General features: G+C 36.2%; 1 protein-coding gene across 1 annotated transcript; it reads left to right on the top strand.

Annotated features, from left to right (window-relative positions):
• The first annotated feature begins 7095 nt into the window (after positions 1-7095).
• Positions 7096-23593, top strand: LOC123873115 (xanthine dehydrogenase/oxidase-like). Its single transcript, XM_045917824.1, has 17 exons — positions 7096-7138; positions 11636-11793; positions 12139-12299; positions 13188-13561; positions 14147-14367; positions 14944-15046; positions 15845-15972; positions 16823-17113; positions 17642-17803; positions 18040-18168; positions 18773-19257; positions 19816-19999; positions 20467-20662; positions 21037-21803; positions 22262-22451; positions 22900-23013; positions 23442-23593. Exons 1-17 carry the CDS (start codon positions 7096-7098, stop codon positions 23510-23512), a joined length of 3777 nt encoding a protein of 1258 aa, XP_045773780.1. The 3' UTR covers positions 23513-23593.
• The last annotated feature ends 78 nt before the right edge of the window (positions 23594-23671 follow it).

The following is a 23671-nucleotide window of genomic DNA, read 5'->3' as shown; positions in this document are numbered from 1 at the left end:
AGCGATATTAGTCAGCTTTAGTTATTTTAAGGTTGTGATATTTTTTTCATTTTTACATATTTTATTTGCGGTGTACTTGCTGTTAAAATAATATAAATTGTATATTGTAAGATAACGTATAATAGATTAAAGTATATATTTAAAATTAATTATATAATTTAACTGTGCCATAAAACTAGTCCAATTTTTTAAAAGTTAAGTTTATCAAAAACAAAAACAGGTCATTTATCTAGTTTTAATTATGTACCCTGTGTACTCTGTTCCAGATTGTTTATTCTTTTGTAATAAAAGACAGATTTGTATAAAATAAAGTCGTTAACTGATCTCTATTTAAATGATAACTATTATCTAAGAATCAAAATATTATTATTAAAATATCATTATTAAAAGTTATACTTACTTAATGTTTGAAAAATGACATAATGCACGACGAGATTTGATAAAGTAGTATAGTAAATTGGGTGATAGGTACCTGAAATATTACTTTTTATTTTTATTTTAGAGACTGCCATAATATACCTACATTATTGAATTTACATAAATTATCAAAAAATTATACTCACTGCATCTCTACTTCTTAAAAATATTATTATACTTTGCTCAAAATATAATTTTAAAATTAGAATATTAGTAAACACGATCAATAGCTTTAATTTGTAATAAAAAAATTGTAACTCACTTCTACTAATAATAATTTAACTGATAAGAATTCAGTCTATAATAGAAGATAATAATAATAAGTAATCTGTAAATTTTAAATATAATAATATTATGAAATATTTATTAAAAAATATTATGGTAAAGAAATATTACAGGGTTCCTGCGTAGAATCCAATATATTCCCCGTTTAAAATTCTATATCACAATATTCTGCATAAATAAGTGTAAAATATATCAGTATTATTAAAATTACGATGTTTACAAAAACTTTTACAAAAATTTAAAGTAGAAAATGTCTTCGCTCTAGTTTAAAGTAAAATACATAAATATAATGATCTATTGGTAGATATTATTATGTGCAATAACTTTGAAATAAGGCATAACGTTGTAGAAAATTATGAATATTACAAAACGTGCGCTAAGTCCATTTAATGTGTAATAAATATAACTTGTATAAATATAAAAACCTAAAGTTAGATAATATAAAATAGTAAAACTAGTAATATTATAAATTAATCAAATTAAAAAAAAAACAACTTTTATTTTGTAACTTATTTTATACATATTGATTTTTGAGTACAGTAAAGCGCATAAAGCTCTAAATTAAATGTTGTTAAGATAAAGATTATGTCACATAAAAAAATATAATATTATAATAGCAAGTAGATTGTATGCCAAATGTTTCAAATCTACGAGTATCTGTATAACGCTTTGTATAAAATCTTAACGTTTCTAAGCGGCTGTATTCAGAAATAATAACAATGTAAAAGTAGTATTTAACTTTCTATGCGACATTGTGATGATTGGTTGAAATATATATTATTCTGTTTTTATTGCAGATCTTTTATTTACAATCCTTCTAATTATTGTAGGCTTTATATTTATAACTTGCATAACATAGGTACTAGCAAAAAAAATCAATTAAATTAGCAAGGCATTGTCAGCTTGAAACCAATAAGAAAGCACAGAAAATAAGTAAAATAAGAATAAACTTTAATTATATTTATGATAAGTTGTTTACTAAAATTTTTATTTATCAGAAAAGTAAAACTACAATATACTTTCTTTGTTTTACAGCACCAAAGTATATACCTACGTTTAGTACCGAAGTATACAAATGCCGTTTCCAAAACTTAGCCTACTAGGTTTACCTATTCAATTGAATTTTACCACATTTTTAATTACTAGCTGATGCCTGCAACTTCGTCCGCGTGTTATACAATAATTCAGATTTACTCACGTGTTTAGTCGACGTAAGTGATATAAGTTCGACTAGTTTCGAACCCATCTGGTATCTTTTTCATAGGGACTCAGCTTGCAAACGCATCGCGGTTGAGACTCTTCTATATTTCATCTCTAATTTATACTGGAAATCTCTCACGATAGTTTAAACACTAAAATCGCCCGCGTGTATTTGTTGTTAAAAATCCCTTGCGATTTTTCAAGATAAAAGTAGCCTGTGTCACTTTTCATGTATTTAACTATTGTTTCGTAAAAATGACGCTAATCCAGTGCCGAAGGCAGCAAACAAACAATTTTCGAGTTTAAAATATATGTGTAACCTCTGTACCGAACCTAAATACAGCTGTACGTTTAATGTGAAATTAAACTTTGTTTATAACTTGGGTAGAGCATAATAATGGTTCATATTAAATTCACTGTGACCAGTGAACCGCTTTTGTGCTCGAATATACCTGTGCCGAAATTGTATTAATGCTTTGTTCCCATAAAATTACTAAATGGTAACTAAATAAACGTGAAACGATATTTACTTTAATTTAGTTACTAATAGAGAAAATTAATAACCAAATAATCACGCAATGTTAATCATTCTAAAGAGGCCTTTACACTACAAAGTACTTAATACTTTAAAACCTTTCAGCTACTGAAGGATCACTCCACGAAGACGTTTAAATAAATAACGACTCTTGTCACGACGCAATAAGGTGCGATTCCCCTCGCCAGCGCTGCAGCCTAAAATTTAAAAAACGCCTCTGCTATCGTGTATACTCTTATCTCTCTGCCCACCACTCTCTTCAAAATTCAAAATTCAAATTATTTTTATTCAACTAAACTTTTACAAGTACTTTTGAATCGTCAGAAGCATCTACCACTGGTTCGGAATGCCTTTCCTACCGAGAAGAACCACCAAGAAACTCGGCGGCTGCTAAATTAGTGCAGTGGTAAATTATTTTGACGAATCAAAAGCACTTTTAAAAGTTCATTTGAATAAAAATCTATTCTATTCTATTCTTTTCTAATAGAACTTGCGCGTTTCCCCATCGCATTTGTAATTTGTAGTCAACAATAATAATTTATTATTGTCTTGACGGTTTATTACATATAATAGTAAATGCGTTAACAAAACAATACCATAAAATTCGCTGTCAGCAAACGAAGCTATTCCAATCACCAGTGACATAATTACACGCTGGAGGAGGCGCCAGTATTATAGACCATTACAGACGCTATTACAATCAAACCGATTGTTGTGCCAGATCCTACAATTGCGATACTAACTGGATTGTGATTGGAGCCTGCTGTGATAGCACTAAAGTAAAGTTAACTGTCTTAGGTGATTTGCTGAATATACCTACTGTTTGTTAAAATTCAGATACAAGTTAGCCCATGACTGAAATCTCACCTGGTGGTAAGTGGTGATGCAGCCTAAGATAGAAGTGGGTTAACCTGGAAGGGGTATGCCATTTATTATTAAACCCTTTTAGTTTCTACACGTTATCATATCGGATCGCTAAATCGCTCCGGGAGCATGGCTTTGCCGGTAGGGTGGTAATAAGCCACGGCCGAAGGCACCCATCAGTCTAGACCAGTGATTTAGAAATTATAAAATTCCCAACTCTGCCAAGAATTAAACCCGGGACCTCCCAGTAATAAGACCACAGCGCCAGGTAGGTCATTAAAAACTGTTTCCGAACTGTATACTTACTAAACTCAGCACGTTTAGCACTAAGTATAACACTTTAGCACTAAAGTGTGGTGCACTTACCAAAGTTCAAGATAGCTAACGTCCATTCAATACAAGAACGTATGTGACTAGTGCATTACCATTGTGTTATTGGGACGTTATTACTCGTCAGTATACGTGACCGATTCACACTTAGACCATAGAGCTATACCAGAGTGAACTAGAGTGAGGCAGCTCTCGGTTTGATCATGAATCAACGATATCTAAATACATAAAAGGAAAGGCTGATTGACTGATCTATCAACGCACAGCTCAAACTACCGGAAGGATCAAGCTTGAATTTGGCATGCACATAGCTATAATATTTTATTACAAGGTTTTTTGAAAATTCAACCCCTAAGGGCGTAAAATAGGGGTTTGAAGTTTGTGTAGTCCACGCGAACGAAATCGCGGGAATAAGCTAGTGTCAAATATTAAGCTACTCTAGTAGCCCACGACTTCGTCCGCGTGGATTTAGGTTTTTCTACTACTACCCGTGAACTCCCGATAAATAGCGAAAGATATAGAGAGTAAAGAGATGCCACACAATGGATGATCATCAGTCAGAAGCCATCCATTGAAGAGTAAATGCAACTGATCAAGCTATAGCAGTTGAACTGATAACTGCGCAGGGTTACAAAGGATTGCTACTCTTGTAATTAGACAACTCTCTATACCTATCCGTCACACAATGGACGATCTTCAGTCAAAGCCATCCATTGAAGAAAGTGAAGGCAACTGATCAAGCTGTAGCAGTTGAACTGATAACTGCGCAGTGTTACAAAGGATTGCTACTCTTGTAATTAGACAACTCTCTGTACCTATCCGTCACACAATAGACGATCTTCAGTCAGAAGCCATCCATTGAAGCCAGTAATGGCAACGGATCAAGCTGTATCAGTTGCACTGATAACTGCGAAGTGTTACAAAGCAATAGTCGCTCACTGTTTTCATACTTTTGTACCATTGTTTGGTATAAATCAGGGGAGAATGTCATTTTACTTTATATGAAGCGAAGCTTTAGTATCTTGCATACAATGTATATTGAGCGCTCCTAATACCTATTAAAGCAAACGTAATACTCATTGCTATCTCATTTTTCCACTGCTGAGCGAGAGTGAGAGGTTGAAGACCACTGATGTCCGATCTCTCGCTCTAAATTAGTAATATGTAGCAGACTGATCAAGCTGAAAAGTTGAACAAGTGTCACAAATAATTTAAAATTCATGTAAAGAATTCTATACCCCTACGTAAAAATGGAAAAAGTCTTGTATTTTTCTTCTCTTACATTCCGTCTCACGCTCTATTGCCACGTTTGTAACTTTTAATTTTTATGAGTTAGTACTTAATTCCCCATCTCAAACGTGTTTCGCTTCGTTAAAAAGCTACGTTTCAATAATTGTATCTTTCTTATTGGGATGTGTTCGTAACGAGACGGTATTCACACGACTTCCTATGCCTTGTATGCTCGGATGAGGCAGTTGTACGCCTGACAAATGAGGAGTGACAAGGAGTGCCGAAAGGAAAAAAATCCTTAAATTAAAGGTTAAAAAAATGTTCCCTCTTCATATTATAACTTGTACCACAGAGAAACGCACACAATAGACAATAATAGACCAGTTGTCTCGAAGCCCGAAGTCGATTCCTGCAGCATTGTCAAAGAAGAATGAGATCCAGCATTCCAACTAAGCATTAGGTAGGTAGGTACCTACTTTCAAGACCATTTGATCACGAATTCCAGCTAAGGCTTTTCCAAAGACATTGATTCTTTTCAAAACGTTGATTTCTATCCTTACTATCTTTCTCTCATTATCCATTATAAATGCGAAAGTTTGTTTGTTTGTTGGTTTATTGATTTGTCCTTCAATTACGTCGCAGCGGAGTAACGCCAACGCATCAACGTGATTTTTAGGGTTCCTTACCTCAAGGAAAAAAGAACCTTTATAGGATCAATTTGTTATCTGTCTGTCGGTCCGTTTGTCCGTCTCTGTCGTGTCTGTCAAGACAACCTATTGGGTACTTCCCATTGACCTAGAATCATTAAATTAGCAGGTAGGTCTTAGAAGCACATGTAAAGGAAAACATCCGAAAAAGGCGAATTTTCCATGTGAAACGTGGACAGACGGCCGTCCGTCAGTCTGTCTGTCAGTGGGCGGTATCTCATAAACCATAATAGCTAGAGAGTTGAAATTTTCACAGAGCATTTATTTCTATTGCCGCTATAATAAATTATAATAGAAAATCTTAATTTTCTATTAAACATGGTGATGGCGAATATCAAAACAGTCGCCATAAAATTAGCCGCCAATTGTAATAATTTAAACAGTACCTCCATAGTGTTACAGCTTGTACGGAACACTTCGTGTGGGAGTCCAGCTCCCTCTTGACCTGTTCTTTGTAATATACCACGAAACAAATGTCGTTTCAAACGCCGCGCCGTTTACTAATCCTATGACTGATAAATGACAATATAATTATTATAACATGTAAGCAGTTTAATTATTACAGTCAATAATTAACATGTAATTAAGTATGTATACAATAAGTAGACGGATAAGTCTTTAACTAGCTAGAATGATAAATATGAACTAATTACAAATCGGTCAAGTGCGAGTCGGACTCGCACACGAAGGATTCCGTACCATCGCACAAGAAATAACACTTTTTTTGGCGGCCATTTTGAAACTTGTATTACTTGTTGTTATAGCGGCATTAAAAATACTTATTCTTTGAAAATTACAACTCTCTAGCTATTACGGTTCTCGTTTTTAACCCCCGATCCAAAAAGTGTTATAAGTTTGACGTGTGTATCTGTCTGTGGCATCATAGCTCCTAAACTAATGAATCGATTTTAATTTAGTTTTTTTTGTTTGAAAGGTGGCGGCTTGATCGAGAGTGTTCTTAGCTATAATCCAAGAAAATTGGTTGAGTCGTTTGAAAGTTATCAACTCTTTTCTAGTTTCTGTAACCTTCACTTGTCAGGGGTGTTATAAATTTTTAATTTACACTTGTATAAGGAGTGTGTTCATTTTAATGTACCTAATGCACACAATATAATCGACTAGAGCTGCGCGGTGTTCCAAAGAGTGCACAGCTTCCATTACAGAATGTCTTCTCTATGATGAATTTGCTCTCCGCTGTCCGTGAGTTATTGTACCTATGTGGCTTCGTGACAAATTGACACTATGGGAATAACATTTTTTTTAAATAAAAATAGCGAGCAAACAAACAGGCGGGCCACCTGATGTTAAGTGATTTGCCGCCCATATATTATCCAGATATAAAACCTTTATAAGTCGTGGCGGTCATCTGCGTCCGATAATCTGTTTCAGCCTTTATCAAATAGTCCCGTTTGGCATCCTTGGGCGCGGAACCCCGAAAACATCTGTGATAATGACGTAGGTACCTACCTACTTTTTGAGCACTTTGTCACATACTTAGTGACGATTGCCAGTTATTGTTAAGCGGTCATGGAGTGTGTACAGTTTAAAGTTAATGGAGTGCGCTATTCAGGTAAGCTTTAATTACAATAATTTATTCGAGTAAAGTGACCTGTCTACTGATACGCTAAATCAATTCTATCACTGAATAATACCCACGGAACTCATTTGACATATTTTATTTTTAATCCATTGAAGTTTTTCTAGAAAAAATATTTTTGATATCATTCAGTGAAGCAGCAATGCAGCACCAACCAATGTCAAATGAGCTCACTGGTCAAGCTCTGTCATCAGTGGTGACTATCATTCACCCGGTCACGCTGGTGGTAATTTTCTTGTAACAAAAAGTCAAGCCTTCGATGTCACAGGCAGGCGTCAAATGTTTATTTATTTATTGTATACAGTATGGCATATTATTGTAAATTGAATATGTACTTGCAAAGAGCAACCGCCGAGTTTCTTGCTGGTTCTTATCGGTAGGAACGGCGTTCCGAACCAGTGGTATAGTAGTAGGTGGTAGTTTTCTTATAGAGGTTTTTGTGTCGGGGGTTTTTTAAATTTTGAGTTATTCTTTGATTTCACGTCACCTAGCCTAATATTTGACATATAAATATCGTCTATTGAGGATCAAACTGAGAGTAGGTACCCTCCCTTCAAGCAAACAAGGGAAGGGCACTTGCCTTGCTTACCTGTAAATCACCTTGTAAAAGTTCATTTGAATAAAAATATATTCTATTCTAAGGAGGTATGGTTTACACTTTACACGGCCTCGAAACGCTGCATTATGTCAGGTTAAAATACAAATAATAATTATTATTATACCTACTGAATAACATACAATGAAACAATTAACATTTATTATGAAAAAATACAAAGCAAAAGTTGTTCTATTGTAATACACATTCAATGTAATTCAAAATTAAATGATATTACTGCTTATTTTTGTAAATCATTACTCATGTAATAAATAATAAATAATAATAAATCATCTCATGTCATGGAAGATGTCATGAGATGTCAATAAGAAAAATTGTCTCGTTTCAAAATTTTTATTTATTTAATATTTGGCGCGGTTATTTTGGAGTAATATTGGCATCAAATTGGCTCTTATTCGCGAAATACCCCGTGGTATTATTTTCACCTTTGATATGCGATACTAACAGCACTTTTTGTTTCAGGGGCCTCAACGGGCAGCGCCTGCTCTGCGGGCTTCCTGGTTGCCGCAGTCGGGGCTCCGCGCGCTTATAGACGCTATTGTGTAGTGTTTTAGTGTTTTTCTTTTTACGTGTTTTGAAGTATGAACCCCAGTGCTTCTCAAGGTGAATACCTAGAATGCTCCCACTATAGCGATGGCAGGCGGTTTAAGGGTCGCAAAGGCCTTAATATTCACATCGCACGTTGTCACGGACCGCCTACACGGCCTCTTACATGCCCAAATTTAATGTGCGATCAAACCCAATCAGGAAGCGATAACCAGGTACCATTTGAAATTGTATTATCCAAATATAGTCAAAATATCCCATTAGTAAAACGCATTCCCCGAGGAGCTAGGATATCGTTAGCTAGATCCTTATCGCATACTATCCAAAATGTACTATCAAATTCACTTTTGGATTGGCAAAACCTCTTTTTTTTCGCATACAGACATTTCTATGTAAATAAAACAGAAAGCGGGTCGTTATGTAGTAAATTAAAAAAAAATAGTTTGGCTAATCGCTTTTTTTCAATTCCTGACTGCTCTTTTCGTACACAAAATTATAATTTGAAGAAAATTGTGGAAAACAAAGTTATGGATGGGGATCTTAAAAACGCTGCCCGCATTTTGTTTTCTAATGATACACTAGCTCCATTCAATGATATAACGCTAGAAGCTTTACGTGAAAAGCATCCTTTACCAAATATCGATTCTTTGCTGCCAGACCCACCTTCTAACACTTCTCACTTACAGATAAAGGACGAAGATACTTACGCTGCGATAATGTCGTTTTCTAGTGGCTCTGCTGGCGGCATGGACGGCATAACGCCACAACATCTTAAGGATCTTGTGGGAGTTACTGCTGGGGACGCCGGCAGGGCGCTACTGAGCGACATTACCAGACTTTGTAATCTCATGTTATCTGGCGAGGTAAATTCATCCTTTTTACCATTCCTTTATGGTGCGAGGCTTTGTGCTTTTAATAAGAAAGATGGCGGCATCCGTCCCATCGCTGTTGGTTGTACGTTTCGCCGTTTGGCGTCAAAATTAGCGTGTAAACACATAGTCTCTACCCTAAAGGATAAATTCCAACCTATTCAAGTTGGATTCGGCAGTAAAGGAGGTTGTGAAGCAGCAGTTCATTCGGCTCGTACATTCTTAGCGAATGGCGAGGTTGAGGTACTGCTGAAAGTAGATGTAAAGAATGCCTTTAATTCTTTGGACAGGGCAACTTTGCTGACCGAAGTCTCAACGCAACTTCCTGAAATTTATCCATATGTCTGGCAATGTTACAGCTCAGCTTCAAAATTATTTTTTGGAGATAGCGATATTAAGTCTTCTGTAGGCGTTCAGCAGGGGGATCCTTTAGGTCCGGCCCTGTTCAGCTTAGGGATCCATAACCATATTTCAAATTTAACATCTAAATTTAACATATGGTATCTTGATGATGGAACCATTGGGGGCAACGTGGATGACGTTCTAAAAGATCTTAACCATATTAAGCAACAGTTTGGCAAAATTGGTTTAGAACTAAATTTTTCGAAATGCGAATTGTTTTTCACAGAAAAACTGTCGCAAGATAGAATACGATTGGCCTCTGATTTATTTAACGAAATTACCCCTAGCATTAAGATACTCGATAAACATTCACTTTGCCTCCTTGGTGCTCCTCTTTATAATGAATCCATACAACCACTTTTGGATCAAAAAATTAGAACATTTTCGGCTAATACCGACAAATTGGGCGCTCTAAATTCTCACATTGCATTTTCGATCCTAAAATATTGCCTTTTCGTACCTAAATTAATTTATATCCTTCGCGCGAGCCCAATTTGGAAATTTCCTGGACTACTCGATAATATGGATGCCACCCTTAAAAGTACACTAGAACAAATTCTAAATTTAACTTTTGATGAGCACTCCTGGAACCAAGCTACTTTACCGGTCAAGTACGGTGGCATCGGCGTGAGGAAAATTTCCAGTGTAGCTCTTCCAGCTTTTCTGTCCTCTGTGCATAGTATAAGAGAGCTTAGCTCTCAAATTCTCAAATCAAATTCAATATCATTGACCTATGCCACAGAGGCCCTAGAGAGTTGGAAGGTCAGATGTCCCAATGTCGATATTCCAAAGGAACGTTCTACACAAAAACTTTGGGATTTGCCATTGGTTCAGCTGACACATTCAAATTTGCTGCAAAATCTTACAAGTGACAGAGATCAAGCCAGGCTCCTAGCATTATCGGAAAAGGAATCTGGGTATTGGCTTCATGCCTTGCCATCCAAAAATCTCGGCACCCTTTTAGATAATGAAAGTTTTCGTGTGGCTCTAGGTCTCAGATTGGGAACACCGCTGTGCCATCAGCACAGATGTCCGTGTGGAAAAGAGGTTGATAAATTTGGAATTCACGGACTCTCTTGCCAAAGGAGCGCTGGTAGGCTATTTAGGCATGGCTCTCTTAACGACACGATCAAAAGGGCTCTTGCCACCATAGACGTTCCTGCGCTCATTGAGCCGACAGGGATTAGTCGGGATGATGGCAAGAGACCTGATGGATTGACGCTGGTTCCCTGGGAACGGGGACGGGCGCTAATGTGGGACGCAACGTGCGTTGACACATTGGCCCCGTGTCATATCAGGGAGACAGTATCAAGACCGGGAGCCGCAGCAGAAATGGCTGAAAACGGCAAGCGGCGCAAGTATGCCTCTCTTATTGAGAGTTACATTTTTGTTCCGTTTGCCGTGGAGACCCTGGGGCCATGGAGTCTTAGTGCAAAGAAATTTTTACGAGACATTTCACCGCGTTTAATAGCCTCATCGGGTGACAGAAGGGCTGGCTCATTTTTTGCGCAACGGATCAGCCTGGCTGTCCAACGCGGAAATGCAGCCAGTATTCTTGGCACCATTCCACGCGGGCATGATTTGTACAGTAATTAGATAAGGCTAGCTTTAAGTTTTATTGTAATATTTTCAATAAAAAAAAATCATTACTCATTCTTCAACAATAGTTGTATCATTTTCATGAATTATTGTTATTTGTAAAGTGCAATGCACACATGCAGAGTGCAGTGACCTCTAGACGCAGCTTCTTTTTTGACAACTTGAACTAAGCTTTATTCAATTCGACATTATGATTGAAATTGGATAAATGAAAACTCAGAAGCAAAAAAAAACACATTTGAAAATGGCGGTATATAGCCCGCATACTGATTTTTTTTTTCAAAAAACTAAATTAAAATCGGTTCATTAATTTAGGAGCTACGATGCCACAGACAGATTCACATATACACAGATACACACGTCAAACTTATAGCACCCCTCGTTTTGGGTCGGGGGTTAAAAAATGGCTATTATTTAAAAATCCTTTTCCATAATCAGTCGGTGGTGAAGTAAGTTCCACCACAACCCTGCTGGAGTTCCTCCGGACGAGGCTGGAACTGCGTGGGACTAAGTACATGTGTCTCGAGGGAGGCTGCGGGGTTTGCATGGTCAGCGTCATCAAGACTCCGTGCTCACGACCTGAAGCTGTCAATTCTGTAAGAACTCCCCAAGATTGTGTCATAAAAACGTAGTGTCAAAGGCCGTAAATCGTGTAGCATCTTGATGATCATATTCGCGTGGCGTGTTTATAAAAAAAAGGTCATAAATGCGACAGGTTTTTGATGCAATAGTTGCAATTGCTACTCGAATTCTAAGGCCGTAATCGTAATCAGTAGTAAATTCTGCCCCTTGATTGGCTATGAAAAATGTGAACAGCGAATTCAACCAATCAAGGCGCAGAATTGGCTGTCGATTAAGATACAGCTCTATCCATTTATTTTTGAAATTTTATTTTTTTATTTTTTTGAAAAGTGAGATTTTAATTTTTTTTTTTCGATCAGTGCTTGGTTTCAGTGACATCATGTCAGGATTGGGAGATCACAACCATAGAACATGTTGGCAACCGACTGAAGGGATACCATCCGTTACAGAGAACACTCGCAGAGAACAACGGATCTCAGTGTGGATACTGTAGTCCTGGATGGATCATGTCTATGTATAGGTAAGTAAAATAAATTTAAAAAACTGTGTGTCAACTGTACCCTCAGTATGAGATTATACTTCTAGCCAACGTTGATAGTATTTGAAAGTAGAAATACTTTGGCGTTAAACTAAAATGGCCCTTAAACGCCTTGTTTTAATGCTCAAGTTTGTACATATATTTACAGCCAGTGCTCCAAGCGGAAACTTTGCGAAATTTAAAGCAATGGTACTGAATTTTTAACTTTAAACCAATGATTTTAGGTCCATTATTTGTCGTTATTTTGTTTCGACTCTCGAATACTATACAAAATTTGGTGAGAAGTAAAATCTCATACTGAGGGTACTGTTACCAATTTGAAGTAACTCACTCGCATGATGAGTAGATTCTAGAGCAGTGGCGTGCACAGGTTCAAAGCCAGGACACGCAGTAGTTTGATAGGTACCTCCTTACTAGCAAGTCATAAAGGATAATGAGCATTGAACTATTTCAACTAGGGTAACTATTTCTTGGGTAAGCAGTGCTTTTACGCCTCTATGAGCTTCACGACACTTCACGCATCGGTCGTAGTTTAGCATTGAGCTATTTCGATAAGGTAACTATATCTTGGGTAAGCAGTGTTTTTACGTTTCTATGAGCTGCACGCACCTGCTGTAGGGGTGACTGCCTCCTTCATTTTTGCTGACACTAGACTTGGCTACTCATTATAATTTAGAACCTCGATAGCTCAACGGTTGAGGAGCGGACTAACTTCCGAAAGGTCGGCGGTTCAAACCCCACCCGTTGCACTATTGTCGTACCCACTCCTGGCACAAGCTTTACGCTTAATTGGAGGGGAAAGGGGAGTATTAGTCATGATTAGCATGGCTAATATTCTTTTTATAAAAAAAAAATGTTTTTAATTTGCAGCCTTTTGAAGAGTTGTAAACCAACAATGCTAGAAATAGAGAGATCACTCGCCAGTAACATTTGCCGATGTACAGGATACAGGCCAATTTTAGAAGCATTCAGAAAGTTTGGCTCTGATGCTCCGGATCAAATCGAGCTGTCAGACATTGAAGAGCTACATTTATGTAAGAAGTCTAAAGACGCGTGTGTAGAAAAATGCAATGAACGTGAATGGTGTTTCGTGGGGAAGGATGCTGTAGAAGAAAGTGTCATACGCATGAAGTTAAAAGATGGTAGAGAATGGTTCAAAGTATTGACGGTGGCAGATATATTTAATGTACTACGAGAAAGGGGCACAGATTCTTACATGTTGGTCGCTGGCAATACTGGAAAAGGTACAGAGTTTGACATAATAGAAATAAAAAACCGGCCTAGTGCATCGAGGGTTCCGTACCACAGTCGTATTTTTTCAATATTTTTGCGGGTTAAGTCAAAAACTATTTATTATGCATAAAAATATTGTACATAAATTCTGGTTTTCGGATTTTTCCTTTACTTGTGCTATAAGACCTACCTTCATGCCACATGATTCTAGATCAACGGGAAGTACCCTATGGATTTTTTTGATAGACACGACAAATGGACAGACAAACAGATACCAAAGTGATCCTATAAGAGTTCGGTTTTTCCTTTTGAGCCCTACTCTACCCCTAAAAAAGAACCCTAAAAAAGAGGTTTTTAAATTCAACTAAACTTTTACAAATAATTTAAATCGTCAAATGAATTTACGAAAAGGTTCTGTATACTAAGAACCAGCAAGAAACTCAGTGGTTACTCTTTTCAAAAAATAATTTTACATGAATAAGCAATTTTTGCTAACAACTGTAATTCTACTAAAAAAAAATATTTTTGCCTTGATGGAAAGATTATTATTTTCAACATTCAAAGTTTTTTTTGTAGTGAAATCTTTTACTTTTCAGGAGTAATACCCATTATTGAATATCCTCGAATCCTAATAGACATCAGCGGAGTATCTGAACTTAGAGGTCACTTGATGGATCAAAACTTAGTTATCGGAGCTGGGACAACTTTGACGAATTTTATAGAAATTTTAAAGGACGTTTCTGATACGGAGAACTTTGAACACCTGAGGATATTGATTGATCATCTTCAATGGGTCGCGCATGTTGCTGTTAGAAATGTTAGTCAATAATTTTTTCCAAAAAAAAAACTGACCACAAACACTAAAAAGTAAAAAAATATTTAATTTATTACCGAATACTATGTAAGTATATAAAAACAGTCAAATGATGTATGCATAGTGCTTTTCTTAGATTTACAAAACAGGAAGCGGGGATTTCCCGAGAGTGAATATCGCTAAAACTCGCGCTACAAAAGAAGACCCACAGCGGAAATAATATGAACTAACAGAAAAACTAAAGACAAAATATTTTTTTCCATAGTGGTCCTCACGAGCCGTAGCCCCCTCTATCGGGAGCTCCTGGCATTCTGCCCGTCTTTTCACCTTATTGTTATGCCACTGACTCCAGAGTAAGGAAGTTCCTCACAGTGCGTGGCATCTTAACAAAATTTATCGCCTTCCTGTTGACGGTTGGTAAAACCAATGACTCAGAATACAGAACATCAATTGAAAAATCAAGATTTTTCAATGTAAAACAATATTCTTAAAAAGATTAAGAAGAAAAAATCTTTTTTCCCTCACTAGCTCAATTTTTTTTTTATTGAAATCCTTTAGTTTTTGTTTTGTACTTTTCAGTTAGGTACGATAGCAGGAAATTTGATGCTTAAACACCAGGACAACAGAATCTCTTCAGATGTTTTTCTGCTTTTGTTATCAATCGGAGCACAATTAACTCTGGGTAAGTTAAACCTCGGCCTCCTGTTCGGGGGGTCTGGGGTTCAATCCTGGGCACGCACTTTTCGGTGTTATGTGCGTTTTAAGCAATTAAATATTTAACTAGCTTTAACGATGAAGGAAACCATCGTGAGGAAATCTGCATGCCTCAGAGTTCTCCAGAATGTTCTCAAAGGTGTGTGAAGGGTGCTAATCCGCACTTGTTCTGACACTGAGTCGTGCTCAATAGTGAGCCGGCGTTGGGTTGATGATGATGATGAATTAATATGTCTCAAGGATTTTTTTTGTTTTTTTTTTTGTTTTTAAAACGAATATTAGCCATGCTAATCACGACTAATACTCCCTTTTCCCCTCCAATTAAGCGTAAAGCTTGTGCCAGGAGTGGGTACGACAATAGTGCAACGGGTGGGGTTTGAACCGCCGACCTTTCAGAATTCAGTGCGCTCCTGAACCGTTGAGCTATCGAGACTCAAATTAATTGTCAATAAAGCCTGAAACTTAAAGCTCATATTGATTGTGCGCGTGTATACGATTTTTAATATCTACAAGTATGAAATAGAAACATAGGATAGAAAGGGGTAGAATAGAATAAATAGTACATTAGAAATTAGAAAATCTTTATTAGTGAAACTCAGTACAGCACAATACATTGAAAAGCACGCAAAGAAAGGCGGATCAGCTAGATATCACTAATCTGAATAATCTGCTTCATATCTCCACTAGAATTCTGTGGACATGAATATTAATTTTCTTATATTGGTTAGCAAAGAAATCCTTAATTTTATACTTTTAATTTTTGCAGTCCTTGCACCAGGTGTAAGAAAAGTTGTTGGTCTGGAGAATTTTCTCGCTGAAAGTATGATAGGAAAATTAATATTAAACATCTTAATCCCTCCGCTCAGTCGAGGACATAGATTGGTGACGTACAAGGTTTGTTGTTCTTTAGTTTTCTTTTTAATCGTAAAACTAATTTAAATTCTAAGATACTCGCAATATAAAAGCTTTTGTAATAAACCTTTTGAAGCCCATTGGTATTAGATCACTATTTCAAAATGCTTACAAAATTAACGCAAGAAGTAAAATGGGTAAAACTAAGTAACTCGAACGAACTGGGTCTTGGTCCTTGGACTGAGTAATAATTATGTGATGTTTTGTATAGCGGTAGTTCATGGGACTTCTCTTGATGATCTCTTTATTTCAAAACTAGCCTATACTCTCTACTTCGTGCGCGTGGACTACACAAAATATTTCGAACCCCTATTTTATCTTCGTAGGGGTTGAATTTTCAAAACTCTTTTCTTAGTGGATGTCTACGTCATAATGGCTGTTATCATACCAAATTCCGGCCCGATCCGTCCAGTTGTTTGAGCTGTGCGTTGATACATCAGTCAGCCAGCAAACGTTTCCTTCTATAATTATATAGAACACATGAATAAAACAAGTGTAAATTAAAAATTTATATCACCCCCGACAAGTGAAGGTTACAGTAACTAGAAAAGAGCTGATAACTTTCAAACGGCTGAACCGATTTTCTTAGATTACAGCTAAGAACACTCTCGATCAAGCCACCTTTCAAACAAAAAAAACTAAATTAAAATCGGTTCGTTAGTTTAGGCGCTACGGTGCCACAGACAGATACACAGATACACAGACACACAGATACACAGATACACACGTCAAACTTATAACACCCCTCTTTTTGGGTCGGGGGTTAATCAAGAACTAACGTTTCATTCCACTCTAGCAAGGACTTTGAATAAAATAAAAATTACCTTTTCAGGTAGCAGCGCGGTCCCGCAACGCCCACGCAATGGTTAATGCTGCATTTCTGCTACAATTTAACCAATCAGATAACATAGTGCAAAACTGTAGAATCGTGTATGGTGGTTTATCCCCTAATTTTAATCGAGCTAGAAATACTGAAAAGAATCTCGTAGGAAAGAATCTTTTTAGTAACAGCACATTGCAGATGGCTTTAAGAATACTGTCAGATGAACTTGTTGTGGTGGAGAATCCTCCAGAGCCTTCAGCTAAATACAGACATCAAGTGGCTCTAGGATTATTTTATAAGGTATGTATGAAGAAGTTATAAAAATATCTTACTATTCATAATATGACCAAGTGTAAATTAAAAATCTGTAACACCCCCGACAAGTGAAGGTTACAGTAACTAAAAAAGAGCTGATAACTTTCAAACGGCTGAACCGATTTTCTTGGATTATAGCTAAGAACACTCTCGATCTTTCAGACAAAAAAAAAAAAACTTAATTAAAATCGGTTCATTTGTTTAAGAGCTACGATGCCACGAACAGTTACACAGATACACACGTCAAACTTACAACACCCCTCTTTTTGGGTTGGGGGTTGAAAAATAAGTACATAATATTATTAAAAACAATAACTTCTTCTCTTCTCCTAATAGTACAAAACAAGGGCTCAATTCACTTTTTGAAATGATTTCACCTTTATTTAGGTTTTAGAATATTTCAAGAGGATGAGTAAGACTACAAAACATACTTACAGATTTTCAGTTCTAAGCGTTTTAACATTTTCAACAAAATTGAATTCTAGAGTAGTTAATTGGATGGTTATATTTCAGGCCTTGTTATCATTATGTCCAGAAAACATCTTAGATTCACGCTACAGGTCTGGTGGTGGAAACATACATGAATCCAGACCGATATCAAAAGGTACTCAAGTGTTTCAGACGAATCCTAATTTATGGCCACTGAATCAACCAATTCCAAAATTGGATGCGTTAGTAAGTATGAATTAGGGATTCAGTATAATTGACCCAATATAGCCGATTGGTGAAACAAAATGCTTGAAATGCTCTATTCTAGAAAGCACAGCAATAGTAGATTAGGTATTACAAAGCTTGCAAATATTTGTCAACAACCTCGGTAAATAGAAACTAAAGTATATTCTGCATAATAGAAGTAGAACAATCTAGTAAGTAATAGTATTTTGTGCTTGAAAGAAAAATGTCTTATACAGATCCAGTGTGCAGGAGAATCCAAATATGCGGAAGATTTAAATTCATTGCCAAGAGAAGTGTTTGCTGCATTTGTGCTAAGTACTGTAGCATTGGGAACCATAGACAGCATAGACGCTACTGAAGCCTTAGTAAGTGTAAAGTTTACAATCCATGAAAGCATATATTTTTTGCTAATGAATATGCTACAGGCATAGAGCATAACCAAGTAGGTTCCTGCGGTAGTGGAGAGATGCGGGAAAGGTGTGATGCGTGACACGAGAGCTCAATGATTCGTCAACTTGTAACAACTGTCTACCTCCCGCACCGCTCCACTTAACCGTAGGAGCTTTCTCAGTTATGCTCTACACCTACAATATTTGAAGTGAATATATACTTTATTGTTTAACAGATAACAAGAAATAATAATAAATTTCAACACAAACTAGCAACATACCATTCATTGGCCATATTTTAGCTACGAAGTGATCTTTTTCAATATCTGGTTGAGTTCTGAGGGAATACAGGGAAGAACAACGAAAACACTCATAACATTAAAATCCACCCGTTGCACTAATGTCGTATCCACTCCTAGCACAAGCTTTACGCTTAATTGGAGGGGAAAGGGGAGTATTAGTCATGATTAGCATGGCTAATATTCTTAAAAATATATATATAACATGCGTAACTAATTATAAATATACCTTGTATCTAATACTTTAAAATATGTGCCTATAAAAATATGTCCGTTTTTAGAAACAACCAGGAGTTGTTGCGTTTTACACTGCCAAAGACATACCTGGTGTCAACTCATTCACAACAGCTACTTTGCCATTCACTGCGGCCAATGAAGAAATACTCTGTAGTGGTAATGTTCTGTACTACAATCAACCTATAGGAATAATAGTAGCAGAAACAAACCATATAGCTAACAGAGCAGCTATTATGGTCAAAGTCGAATATTCTAACGTGAGGAAACCAGAAATAGATGTAAAGATAAATAAAAATAATCCAGACAAAGCTAAGTTGTATCGATCAATTGACGCCACTGATATAGGCAATAATGTAGTAAAAGTTATAAAAGGTGATTACACAATGTATGGGCAAAATTATTTCTGCACTGAAAACCTGAACTGTACGTCAAGGCCTACGGAGGAAGGTTTAAAATTACGGCCTTCTTCACATTATTTAAATAACGATCAGTTCTTAACGGCACAGTGCCTAAATATTGAACACAGCAGGTATGTCGGGTATAAGTCTCAGTTAAGCAGGCAACCATTTAGATTATAACATTTCAAGAAGCTAAACCAATATTAAAACTATGTGGACGTTATGATACTGCTGCTTTATTTAGAATCCTAAACACATGAAAATACCAGTAATTAGATAATTTACACTGGAATTCACAGTCAAGAGATGGACTTCTTTAGGGTGCCAATCAGATGGCATGTGTTATATTCAACCTTTATTCATTACACTAGGGTTGAATAAGTGTGAAACGTTGTCGCTTTATGAATATGACAAATGTCGCCTAAATGGTCCCCTGAAGAAACCCCTATCTTGACTATGAATTCCAGTGTTAATGTCCAGACTCCAGACTTTAAGCGATAGATTTCCGAGTTTTAAGATATATAGATTTTCCGAGTATTAGTATATACTAATTTTTACAGCGAAAAGCCTAAGCTGCGATATAAAATGAGGACGTTCATTCCAATGATGTTATTATATTATGTGTATAAATTATATATGTGAAAAAAAGGTATAATGATGTTGGTTAAGTCAGTTATTGTATCTTTCAGGGTCGACGTGAAAGCACGCAGAGTAGGAGGTAGTTTCGGAATAAAAACAACCAGGCAAACCCAGATAACTACAGCTTGTAGTCTCGTCACTTTTAAGTTAAACAGACCATGCAGATTTATTTTACCACTAAGAACGCAAACACGTGCTGTGGGAAAGAGAATGCCAGCTTCTACGAATTTTGAAGTTAGTAATGATTAATTACCTACTGCTATTTTATTTTTCTGTTGTCCTTATTTTCTCTTTGTTTTTCTTTTATTTTATTGTTTGTTGTTTCTGTTATTTTATTGTTTGTTGTTTCTGTTATTTTATTTTTGTATTTTTTTTAATATGGTAATAATCAGATAATAAAAAAATCATGACCCTTCCTTTTGGCTTTGACATAAATATTTTCGTAACATAACAAGGTGTTCTCAAAAGTTTTGTGAAGTCTGTCGATCCACACTTAGCCAGCGTGGTAGACTATGGTCAAATCCTTCCATCCCATCCCACAGAATAAGATAGGTCGATGATGATGATGATAAATATTTTGTTACGCAAGAATGATAAGAAAATAAGTAAGTGTAGATAGGTAATAATATCTAAAATAAAGTCACTCTCATTTTAAAAATTGTAAACTCATTAGGAATCAAAGAATTATTTTTGTCTTTTAGGTTGGTGTAAACGCAGAAGGTGTGATTCAGTACATCAATTATGATATTTATAATGATAATGGATGTATTTTAAGCGAACTTATTATAGAAGTAATAATGCTGAATTACAATAATTGCTACAGTAAAGATAAGTGGAACTTCAAATGCTTTACTGTGCTCACTGACACTCCGTCAAACTCATGGTTTCGTTCTCCTGGTAAGTGTCAAGCCGACTGCAAAATTGCAGTTTGAATACGATTACTGCACAGTTGACACAACTGCATCACAACTGCTGGCGAACTGCGCATCTGCATGCAGTTGGCATTTCACATACCATAAGCACTAGGTCTTTTTGCAAGAAACGATTTGTTTACTTTTATCTCAGCTAAAAATTACACACAGCTGCGCGAGTAAATTTTGAAAGTTAAGATTGATTCATTTCATAACTAAACATTATCAAATATAAAATCTAGTAGGTAATAAATTTAGAAAGCAGAATTTATCTGTTCGTTGTAATATTATCTATACCAGTTCTACTCTTCAGTATCACTATCACTTCAGTATCACTGTATCAGTTGTACTCTTTGCCAGGAAACCTAGAAGCCATGGGAACTGCTGAAATGATATTGGAAAGGATAGCATATGAAATAGGTCTTGATCCTCTAACTGTACGGTTGAACAACTTAGATGCAGAACATTATGATGCTCTAACAGAAATGTTTGAGACTCTTAAGAAAAAATCTGATTACATAGAGAGAAGAAGTGCCGTGGATAAATTTAACGTTGAAAATAGATGGAGAAAACGTGGGTTAAGATTTACTTGTATGAAATGGTTTGGTTCTATACCGTTTATAATGAATGTGATAATGTCAGTTTATCACGGAGATGGCTCTGTTGCTATAATTCACGGTGGAGTCGACTTAGGTCAAGGCATTCATACAAAAGCGACCCAAGTGTGCGCGTATTTCTTAAAAATACCAATAGAGAAAATTCATATAAAAGCAAGTAATACAACGGCTAATCCAAATAATTACTTCACTGCTGCTAGCCTGACTTCTCAAAATACTGCTTTAGGAGTAAGAAAATGTTGTGAAGAGCTTTTAAAGAGATTAGAGCCTGTACAAGCACGAATGAACAATCCAACATGGGAGGAACTTATAGCTGAAGCTTACAAATTAGGTGTCAATCTGCAGACTAATTCATATGTCGGATTTGATGATTTAATAGAATATAATGTGTATGGTGTGGCCTTGGCTGAGGTTGAAATTGATGTTTTAACTGGGCAGTGGGAAATACTGCGCACTGATTTATTGGAGGATGCAGGACGCATTGTTAGCCCATTTATTGATGTGGGACAAGTAAGTGTGTCCTTTGGACTTTGTAAACATTACAAACTGCATTCACTTTCTTATTGTTTGTTTTGACTTTAATTTAGCTGTGGACCATGCCGTTCCGGGCTTAAGTCCCAGGTCAGACCAGACAAAGGTTATTTAATTTTACTGCCAATAAATTTTCAAACGCAGCCCGAAATTTTTTTGGGTTGAAAATTTCTTCTGAAAGTTTCTTGGAAAATTAGTTCGTGCCCGTGCCTAAATCACGTAAAGGCGTTAGTCCTGCGTCTAATATCCTTCTGATCGTGTCAGAGCCAATGACTGTGAGTGAGAGAATAGAGAATGTATCTGTGTTTGCGCACATATTTGTACACTATATCAACTATGGCTATATACATATTATTATCTCCTGCATAGTTGGCTAGTCTTCGTTTCGTTTGGCCACCGAAATTCGGTCGGGAGACACATAAATAAAATTGTTTTAGGTTGAAGGCGCGTTTGTGATGGGAATAGGATATTGGACGACTGAGGAGCTGGTTTACGATACGTCTACTGGAGAACTCCTAACTGACAGAACCTGGAACTACTACGTACCGCAAGTTACAGACATACCACAGGACTTACGGATATACTTTAGGGACAAGCCGTACAGTGATGTTATATTAGGATCAAAAGGTATCAAAATAAAAGTCAATCAAAATTTTCATTTGTTTCAAACAAATAGTGAATTTGAGGACAGCAACTATTGAAATGTGCAACTCTGAGTTCGGAAACTATGTTTACAGAACGTTCTTAGACTCAACACAAATTAGGCGTTTTTGAAAACAGGGTCTATAGACGGCCGCAGCAGTCGTACCATACTAGAAAAATATACTAACGGCCACAAGTTCTTTATTAGCTTTTAAAAGTCCCAACGCAAACAATTATAATGTTCAAATTTTTCGTTTCGAACACGATACTTAGAAGAGAGGCCGCCAAAGGTTCGAATCCTGTCGGTTCTACAATTTTTGATATGTATTTGAAATTATTTTGTATCAGTATTACGAGCTTTTCCTATATGGCGTTTTGCAAAATTTTTGTTTTCAATGTTGAGGTAATTTTAATGTGAATGATCTCATTTTAGCACTGAGTGAGCCCCCCACATGTATGGGAGTAGTGGTTCCACTAGCAATGAGAGAAGCAATCGTTTCAGCCAGGCTAGATGGAGGGATACCTTCGACCGAATGGTTTCCAATTGGTAATGCGCATTTTATTTTGTTTTTTAATTTATAGACTAGCGCTTGACTGCACACAGACCTGGTGGCAAGTGATGATGTAGCCTAAGATGGAGCACGCTTGCCTAGAAGATGCCTATTCACTCTTAACTTGAATAAAACTGAAACTTGACTACCCAAAAAAAAGAGTGTAATGTTTTCAGGTTTCATGTATGTTTCAAGTGTCATGTAAATGCTTGAACAAATTTGAACGTACGGAGTATAATTAAAATCCTTATAATTCATCCCAAGTGATATGTACTAGTAATTATTTGAAAAAATTCAATAATGTTATGGTGTGTGGCGTCAATTTCAAATTTATTTATTTTACTTTTTAATTCGTTTTTAGCGAGACGGTCATGTTTTTAATTTTTTTATTACGATTTGTTATAATGTCTATTTTGTGTTTCAGATGGGCCATATACCGTTGAAAAAATTTGCTTAGCGTGTAAAACCAAAATCGACGATTTCAAGTTTTACTAAGTAAATTAGTTGAGAGTCGTTTTAAATTGTCTAAATTAAGTTTGTCTTTTACTTATTATTAAATGTTACAATTATAAATTAGGTGGGTATAATGTTTTATTTTCCTAGAATAGTTCTTATTCATCATCATCATGATCATCATCATCATTGTCAACCGAT

Source organism: Maniola jurtina, chromosome 16 (assembly GCF_905333055.1).
Source record: "Maniola jurtina chromosome 16, ilManJurt1.1, whole genome shotgun sequence".
In the NCBI taxonomy this organism is placed as follows: domain Eukaryota; kingdom Metazoa; phylum Arthropoda; class Insecta; order Lepidoptera; family Nymphalidae; genus Maniola; species Maniola jurtina.
This window is presented reverse-complemented; position numbering and strand designations above follow the sequence as displayed.